The sequence below is a fragment of the Carya illinoinensis genome, chromosome 4, assembly GCF_018687715.1.
Source record: "Carya illinoinensis cultivar Pawnee chromosome 4, C.illinoinensisPawnee_v1, whole genome shotgun sequence".
NCBI classification, from domain to species: domain Eukaryota; kingdom Viridiplantae; phylum Streptophyta; class Magnoliopsida; order Fagales; family Juglandaceae; genus Carya; species Carya illinoinensis.
Window position 1 is genome coordinate 22,230,864 of NC_056755.1, and position 10,166 is coordinate 22,241,029.

The 10,166-nt window shown below is 35.7% G+C and overlaps 1 protein-coding gene across 1 annotated transcript; it reads right to left on the reverse strand.

The window, feature by feature from the left end:
* Positions 1-1,171: 1,171 nt before the first annotated feature.
* Positions 1,172-2,432, reverse strand: LOC122308265 (kinesin-like protein KIN-13B). Its single transcript, XM_043121497.1, has 2 exons — positions 1,739-2,432; positions 1,172-1,523 (listed from the first exon to the last, which is right to left on the reverse strand). Exons 1-2 carry the CDS (start codon positions 1,901-1,903, stop codon positions 1,263-1,265), a joined length of 426 nt encoding a protein of 141 aa, XP_042977431.1. The 5' UTR covers positions 1,904-2,432; the 3' UTR covers positions 1,172-1,262.
* Between the last annotated feature and the right edge of the window lie 7,734 nt (positions 2,433-10,166).

Consider the following 10,166-nt stretch of genomic DNA (forward strand, 5'->3'; position numbering starts at 1 on the left):
GTTTTCTAAAAATACCATATAGCGTTGTAAGTATTTTTCAAACCCTACTTTTAGATTTAAATATATTTTTCTCATTCAATAAATATTTGTTGTTGGTTGGCTGATTCCGGACTGAGTCCGAGGAGTTCAGGGGTCGGATGGTTTGAGGACGGAGTGCTTGGTTATGTTTATTTGTGATTTGGTTGATTATTCGTGACATGAGGTGTGCGTTGCATATTGTGTATATGTGCATTTTTTTAATTGAGAAAATCCCGTTTTATTGGCGTAAATGGTTTTTGGGTGCGTGTGTCTCACGAGCCCAAGCCGGGATAGGTTATTATCTCGGTGGAACTCCTCTGATCACTCAGGAGTGGATAATACTGAGTGATATCCCCTGGGTTGTCGCAAGGCAACGACCGGATCGCACGATACGGTAACGCTGTCGTGTCGACTCCGTGGTCCCTAGAGTGGCGGGGCGCGAGTCTGGATATCGCTCTTTTAGGTGTCACATGCGTAGTCGTTACCTGCGGTGTGACACAGAACCAGGGTGTGCGGATGATCCCTAGAGGAGATCATGGTGCATGCATAATTGGTTTGTTTTTATGGTTTTCAGATGCGGGCCATTTTCTGAGAAAATGGCGAGGTTTGGTTTCGAGACTTCTGATCTATTTTCTGGGAAAATGGTGGTTTGGGTCATTATCTGGGATAATGGCGAGGCTTGGTTTTAAGGATATGTTTTTGTGGGCCAAATGAGTTTTTATGGCATGCGTGGAAAAAAATATGGTTTTATGGGACATGTGCTTTAGTTTTTCTTTTATGCATATTGTTTGAGTTTTATATGTTTTTATCTAGTGGTGTTTGGAGTTTACTTACCTGCGGCACCATTTTTGGTTCCGTAGATTTTGGTGCAGAGTTCGAGGAGAAGAAGGAGGCTGAGCCCGAGGATGCAGCTCCGCCAGAGTTCTGAGTGGAGTTTATGTTTTCTATTTGGCTTTGATATAATATTTGTATTTTGTAATATTCTATTCTATATGTTTTGAACAGCTTTATATTAAACAAGAAAAAATTCTGGTACTTAGTTATTGACTTTGCTTTTCGCTGCGTGTTTCTTGTGCACTTCTGTTGCTTATCCGCACACTTGAGACACGTCTATAGAGTGATGACCCGTGATGTCATCATCTGGAAGTCTCGATTTTCCCGTGTCCGTGCATGGGGATTTGGGGGCGTCACAAGGGCCATTGAAGATGAGGCCTTTGTAATTGTGGAATGGCATCTAAAATTAATTAAGTCATTGTTGAAAATGCCAAGAGGCCCACCTCGGTTAGAAACTCTGTATTGAAAGAATGCAGATCCAAGAGTCCCAGACTGAACTCATTATCTTCACCATTCTTCCTCGATCGAGAGTTACCGGGAGGCGTTGATGGCTCCAAGTAAAACTCATTTCCTCCACTTAATCCACTTTGCCCATTCCTATACATCATCGAACCCCGCCCTCCTCCTCCTCTTCCACCACCATCGCCACCACCACCATAGAACTCGTGGTCCTGCTTTTAGGATAACAGCACAAATCGAACACAATCATAAGGTTGCAATCTAGGACTACAGCACCAAATCCACACAAAAAAAAAAAAAAAACACCCACACACACACACACACAGAGATAAACATTATCATCTAACGTGAGATTGAGGAATATTTGTATTGATTTGTAAGGGTTTTCAGAATATTTAAATTGGGAACCAAACAGAAAGATGGGAACCTGAAGATGAGGAATGGAAGAGCTGGAGGAATGGAGGTGCTGAAGACCAGTGGATTGAAGCCAGCGATCATTGGACGAATTATCCAGAAAGTTTCCCGAGTACTGGCGTTGGTGATGCACCCCGGCCGCAGCAGATCTCTGCCCCTGCCTCCCTGCCCCGTTCATCTCTCAAAGACCAGATCAAAACTCGGTCGAAATGCTGCCGGCTCATAACCTCTCTCTTGATTTCCGATTAAGCTTAAACCTTGCAAAACACACTCTATCGCTTTCCCTCTCAGAATTCACTTTCCTCTATATCATCGTCAGATCTGATTAAAGCACTGAATCGAGAGCTTCACATTCTCTGTCTAAAACATGCACACTTTCTCTCTCTTTGAAAAAAATCCTTTAGCAGAGATTATATCAGAGAATAGAGACCGCAAAGATGCAATCATGCAAGGAAAGCTCTGATAGACAAAGAAGGGGAAAAAGAAGAAGCCTCACTGAGTGAAATCAAATAATTAATTATCGTGACGAAAAAAATTAGAAGCTAAAACGTAAACAGAACTGGTGGCTGTGGTGCTGTGTTGGCGTGTGCTACGAAGAATCGAACTGCTACGAAAAATTGAACTGTATAGCCGAAGGGATTGGGAGAAATGAAAAAGAGAGAAATGGGGAGAGAAAACGCGGGGAGGAAATGGGGAGAGAGGGAAAAGAAAATTGACCGGTAGATGAAATAAAATAGAGTAAAATAATATAAAGATGAGTGCACAGGAACACTTCAAATATGAAAGACCGGAACCATTTACTATAGGTCAAAGTTAGCCATTTATTGGTTTGACTAATCCAATACATTCATTTTTTCACATATTCATCTATTTATATATTTGGCTTGGCTTTTGATGAAGCCAATGCCAATGCTCTAACTTAATAATCCCTTAACATAACCCAACTCCAATTAAAATTAAACCCAACATGTAAATATAACCCATGTGAGATTAAACAAGCCCAACTAAAACAATTAGAGCAGAGCCTTAAAGCCCATACATTCATGTTGGTCTCTTGCTGTCTGTGGCAATTGTAGTGATTCCAAGAGTCCCTCGACGGTTGTTGTGCTTAAGAATTTTCTAGTTTGCCATGGAATGTGGTGCGTGGTGATTACCTTCGATTTCAAAGCATGGTAGGGAGAACACAACACTGTTGTGAGCTTGAGGTTGGTTGTTGTTGAGGGAGGTGGTGGGTAAGGGTCTTTGGTTTGATGTTGGACTAGAAAGGGCTTGTGGTTTTGTGGTGATGGAACTTGGACGTAGAAGGATTGCTTGGTGTGTTGTTTCTTTTGACTGTTGCTTCGTGCGATGCAAAACTAGTAGAACATGAAAGAGGGCATCGAGGAGACATGGGGGAGCTAGAGCTAGGTTCTACATGTTGGGTTGCTCCAAGTGATCTTGGCTACTGTGAGTATTTCTTGTGTGTGTTGCCAAAACCGCTTTGAGGGGTTGGGATTTGATGATGTGCGTGAGAAGGTAGGGGCAACCCTATATTATGGGGAAGGTGACGACATGTGCATGGCTGCGTGGGTATATGCTTTCCTTCGTATGAGTCTGTTACCAAAAAGGAAAGTGTACGTTTCAACTCATTCAATACCGAGAGATGTGGTGTACATCAGTTACCATGTATGAAATCTTTTAGACCAAGAAATTACCCTAGAGAAGATTGCGGTGTGAAGGGAAAATAACGTGAAGGAAAGAGAGGTATAAAAAATGAGCAATATTTCGGCCTCCCGTTGGACAGTGACGTTCAAATTAATGGTTAACCTCAAGAGGGTGAAGCGTGTGAAGGACGGAAGATCCCAAAATATTAAAAGTAATTAGGAAAGATTATTATTAATAAAAATGAAAATATTAACAATTATAGTTAAAATAATAGCTATAATAAAAATCAGTATTTAAAATATAAATAACTTATTAATGCCATAGAATCCAATAAAATTGATAATACTAAAAATAACAATAAGAGAATTGTATAATAATATGAAAAATCATAAGATAAAATTATTCGCATTCAAACCCTAATAATAACTAGGTCGGGTTATTACAAACTCCTCTCCTTACAAAAATTTTGTCCTCAAAATTTACTAATACCTCAAGCAACCTAGATTCTTATTTGTCACATCCTTTTTATATTTTTATTTTAAATCCTTAATCATTTAGTCGAGCCTAATATTTCATGAGGTTTAGTCCACCGATATTTGTTTCTAACTTTTTTAATATTCTCCTAATCCCTCACGTTTACATGTTCATGCACGTAGTGCCAACCATTGGGCATGCAATCCAATACAAGCTTAAAATTATAAACCTTAGCAATGGGTTTGATTCAACTAATAATAATTTTACCCAACCCATTATCTTAACTTCACATAAGAATAGTAACTTAAAACTTTCCACAAAAAATAATAAATAGATTCTCCACATAAAATACTAAATAAACACTTCACATAAAATAATAATCTTAAAAATAGCAACATAAAACTCCAAGTGCGGGGTCCTTATCTTATATAATGCACAAAGAAATCCAACTTCTACTTTTATATCATGTCCAACTTACTCATATACTTACATCGTGTTACAAGAAAAACAACTTATTTACGACCAGTTATTTCTAACGAAATATTTTATTTTCATTGCAAAAAGTCTTTTCATTGTAAAAAATTGGTAACAAATATCCATTATTCTTATATATTACCACTAATTCCACAATGACACTCATCCATACCTCATGTACACTATATTTTACCTTAAGATACTTAACCCTCTCTTGTTCATAATATTCCTCAAAACCTAGGATACCACAATTATCCTGGGCTTATGGTTTATGGGCCCAGGTCTCCAATTTGTTATTCTAATTATGGTTTTCCGATATCCATGTCTAGTTCATTAACAATAACCTAATTAAGCTAGACTTCCCGATCAAGCCACAGAATCTCATAACATTCTCCATTTATGCTGGCCTAATCATTAAAACTATAACGTGTATGTCTAAGCCATACACGTACGTACTCAAATAAATTTTCTTATACTTGTAAATTTTGTTTTTCTACCTCAAAAATATATTGACTTCACAAAATCTTTCCAGACTCGTAGGTTTAGGTACATGAAAATTTTCTTAAATCGACCTTGGTCCACCATTCATCACTTAATATCAAAACCCATACGTAAATCTATGTTATAACTTTAAATTTACATAAAACATTCTTAATTTCATTCTCAATTTCCTCAAATAGAACTCCATAACTGTAAGACAATTTCCATCCATTCTCATGTACCCTAGTGTCAGGTGCCATATTCTGAGGCAATTATTAAAAAACTATTAGCTAGTATTTTGAATAAAAGAATAATACTAATAACAGTCATGAGAACAACAACAACATCATAGTGCTATCTACTGAGAGATAATAAGCCTCCTATCTTAACCTAAAATATCCCAATAACTCTCGAGCGGGTGAGGATCGAGCATCCTAGGTGAATTTATCATTGAATTAATAAAATACAATTTTCTCTTTTCAAAAAGTCTATAGAATGTCTAGACTTGGGCTATGATACCAAAATGTAAAACCCCTTTCCCTAGGGTTAGGAATATCACGTGCTTACAGAATAAAAACCAGGTACGAGATTTTATAATTTAATAAATCAACTAAATAGTAAATAAATAAAGCTTGAAACCTAAATCCAACTGCTCCATCTAAGCTTGGCTTGCTCGCTCCTACATATCATCATCCTCATTTGAGTAGTTAAAAATATGAAATAAAACTAAAATATATCGAAAACTAAGTAAGAAACTCACCACGATGTAAACATAACAAATGTAATGTTTTCATAAAATTTTTTACCCTGAAAGCTTAAATCATGTCTGATCATATTGATGCTTATGTTATGCATGATGTGTCTTAATTTATTTGAATTAACTGATTGATCTAATTTATTTAACTGATATGACTAGCTAATACACTTAACTCTGTGTGTGAGGTCATGCACTAGCCCCATGTCCCGTGGCCGCAAGGAGAGACCTTGATTTATTTTGACATACTACACTAGACCACACCTAAGTCCGTGGCTTGTATATCTATGCTGAAACTGTATTGGTACCATATATCTAAATGACCATCTAATTAAACTGATATAATCTTATATTGTACTTGAAATTATGATAGCTTACGTATCTTATGCACATGAGATGCATGAAATAATATGTGTATAATAATAATTTCTTAATCTGAATATGATGCAAAATGACATGATTGTGTGCTATGCTGGATGGCATGTTTGCATAATAATGACATGCATATATAAATATTGGCTTTCAAGAATTGGCTTTAATAATAATTTATCTAAACTAATATGTGATGATCTTAATTTATGACCAAATTACTTACCTCTTTGTATCATTTTCTGAATTTTACTTTGTAGCTCAACACCTATACAAAATACAACTCATCACTAAACGCTTCTAGAAAAGCATGTCGAATATTCTACTTAATTAAATACATACTAGAGAATAATTTAATAAATATTGAATACTAAATATCATATAATTAATTAAATAAAAATTAACATATTTTCACTTTAAATTTATAATTTAGTAGAATATGTTAGGCTATATTCAATTCTATTAAAATAAGTCATGAAAACCTCAATTCTTGAAATAGATTTACAATCTTATAATTAACATAATTATTAAATCCTACAAAAAAATTTAATAAATACTAATATCATTTATATATTCTTAACATATTTCTTTATTTTCTAGTTATAACCGTAATATAATGATTTTATCAAATTTGACAAAATAACAATGTAAATTTGCTTTAATTAAACTTAATCATATTTAAGATTTAATAAAATACTTAGTTATATACTAAAATCAATAACTACTTGTATCATATAATTATTTAAACTGTAACATCATATCTAATCTATCATTTATAATTTAGTAAGGATTATATTTTATCTTATAAATAAAATAGCAGTGGAAATATTAACTTAATAAAATAGACTTAACAATATATACTCAATATTAAAATCCTTGCAACGATTACTATAAGGTAGTCATAATTAAAAACTTAGTCACATATTTTTAAATCTCTTAGATATTTTATGTAAAAATAAGTCTATTGGCTAACATATTTAGTAAATCAAAACCAAGCCCATGTAAAGCATAATATAATGGCTTCTAAAAAAATATAACCAATCCAATGTAAAATACATGTCTAACTTAATAATCCCTTAACACAACCCAACTCCAATTAAAAAACATGTAAATAAAACCCATGTAAATAAGCTCAACTAAAAAAAAAAATTAGAGCAGAGCCCTAAATCCCATTTTGTATTTTGCAGAATAGAGCCTGTGGAGGAATGAGGGAACCGAGAAACACTTGGGGGGAATAGGCACCCAACAGGGACAAGGCTTACCGAGAGGAAGCACGCAAAGGAGCTAGGCTGAGGTGAGGGTGGCAAATGTGGTGGCATAGCATTGAGAGAGAGAGAGAGAGAGAGAGAGAGAGAGAGAGAGAGAGAGAGAGAGAGAGAGAGAGAGAGAGAGAGAGAGAGAGAGAGAGAGAGAGAGATGTTAGCCCGAGATGCAAAAGAGTAGAGGGAGAGAATGAGTTCATCAGTCATAGGCTTACCGAGAAGGTGCAAGGCTGATGAAAGTGAAATCGATGGTGGCAGAAGCTTCGAAAGGACACAAGGAAATCTGCGTGTGACGGATTTGAGGCTGGTTGAGCTGCGGTGGAGACTCATTGGCTTCTCTTGAACGTGATGGTCTGCACTTTTTGTTCATGGGGTAGTCGACATAGAAGGTGTTGTCTACATCAATCATTTTTCAAGATGTAGTGGTGGTTGGTTTACATGTTGAAATACCCTTCCTCCTTGGAACTCCTTCACTGTGTGCATGGATAACACGTGGCAAAGTGTGTGTATGTTTATTGCTTTGGCCGAAAACCCTAGATCTTCTCTACGTGATCTTTAGCCTTCCCAAGAAAAGTTTCTTGGCCTTCCCCCATGCATGTTGTCGTCCTCTCTCTCTCTCTCTCTCTCTCTCTCTCTCTCTCTCCTTTTTCTCTTCTAATATTCTTCTAGAACATGCATCTTCTTCTTTCCAAGTAAGATCTCATTGGAACTCCAAAAGTCTTCCTCTTACTCTCCACATGCTTGATAAGTGTCAACTTAGCCTTTCTTATCAAAAGATGCCTTAGGTGACATCATCTTTCACTCAACCTTCTAGAAGCTCTTGGATGTAGGACAAGTGTCTCACCTTGCATTTTCTCTAAGTTTCTTACCTAAAAGACCAAATAGTCCCTCACAACTCATATGACACCTACCACATGTTTTGGAAGATATTTTGGGCCTTCTGACCCTAGTATTTTCCTTTATGGCCGAAACCCATATAGGTCCTATTGGGCTTCTTCTCATCTCATCTCCTCAAAGCCTTCTAATCTAAAAATCCTCAAGGTCCAAAAGTAAAAACTCACTAAGAGCTTTTTGTCCAATTATAATCTATTCATCTCTTATTCAAAAAACTTAAAAAACCTTTTCTAAAATAAAATAACAATGACAAGAAGGAATGGGGACTTGGCAAAGTCCGGGTTCTCATAGATCTCCTTCTTCCTCGTGCAGAATTTGCTTACAATAATTTGGCAATCGTAGCACGAGAAGTTCTCCATTCAAATTTGTTACTGGCCTCAAACCCCTCATGCCATTGGATCTGGTTCCTTTACCATTGCCACCACAAATTAGTGAGGGAACCATTGATTTTTATCATCATCTACAAGTAGTTCATAATGAGGTACGCCTTCGTATAGCTCAAAGCAATGTAGCTCACAAGCAATAGACAGATGCTCATTGTCAACTTATCAAATTTTAGCTAGGGGACTTAGTGCTCACCAATATTCGACCAAAAAGATGCCCCAAGAGTGCACTAACAAAATTATATTCACGAAAAGTTGGACCCTTCAATGTGTTGTAACGTTTGGGAGCTAATACTTACCTACTAGAATTACCTCCTAAAATGCAATTTAGTCCTATTCTTAATGTTGCAATTTAGTCCTAAAATGGAATTACCTCGGTCACGATTCTTCTCCGCTTGACAATACTCTGATAGCCGCCCTTGCCGCTCAAAGCAAGCCGCGTGAAGTTATAGAAGCTATTTTGGATGACCAAGTAGTATCCACTAGGCTAGGTGGATCTCTTTGAGCTCTACAAATCAAAGCATCTGTCGGAGTCGAATTCTTTCAGGGATAGGGGAATTGACGAAGCTCTACATGAACTGGAAGCCTACGAAGATCAGTAGAAGTTTGCATAGTTGTCTTAGATTTATTTTAATAATTATCAATAAGGATGAGATCCAAAGTTAGATATTTTTATTAGTGGTAGTTGTTAATAAGGAATGAAATTTCAAAGCGTATTAGTGTCGTATTAATCTTAGGTGATTATTAGTTTTCATTTTAAATCCAAATACTGTTGTTATTTAAGTGCCTGGAACACACGTAAAAGGCTGAGAAATTTTTACAAAGTTGAATTTTTGGGCTCTTGAGATGGGAGGCGTTGTGGCGGGACTCCACAACTGTGTTGCCTTGTGTTATTTTTCCTAAAAGGCATTGCGTACGTTGTCATTGGGATTAATCAGAACACTATTTCCGATGCTTGGAAGAAAGTGGAATAATTCATGAGAAAGCAGTTGAAACCTTTAATCAGCAGTAGACAAGTGGCGGGCATTCATTGGTAAATATAAGCATATTCCTGCAGCCTGAATTTATAATGTGTGTGTGTATGGTCCAGCCTCCATTTGTAATGGGTACAAGAGGGTATATCCTCTCTCTAAGGAGAATATTTTTGGGACAAATTCTTCCCATAGAAGATGGTGTGTGCCAAATAGCTCCAGATGCGTATACAATTCTAAGAGTACCAATTATTTCAGACGATCCTTTATCCTCAAAAGTTGCTAACAGTTTGTTTTTTAATATCTGTAGAAAGAGAAATTATATTTATAATTATGAAGTTCGTAAATATCATATAACTTTTTTTAAAAATAAATAAATATAAAATTTATATAAAAAGTTAATTTTTTTATAATAAAATTTTACTATTTTTTAAAATAATTATACGATATTTATACATTCTACAATTATATCATTACTCTCCCATAAATAGAACATATACATGTTCAACGTTCAGGTAAAAAATAAAAATAAAAAATACTTATGGGCCTTTAGTGGTTAAATGGTTAAAAAGGAAAATGAAAATAAACCAGTTATTCTGTTCGGAAGTCGGGTATATAAAATATACTATCTATTTTATTGATATGACAAAACTTAATATATAAAATATTTTAATTAAGTATTTATCATATCAATTAAGGAAAACTGACAAGGGAAGGAATTTGTGTGAATTGTGAA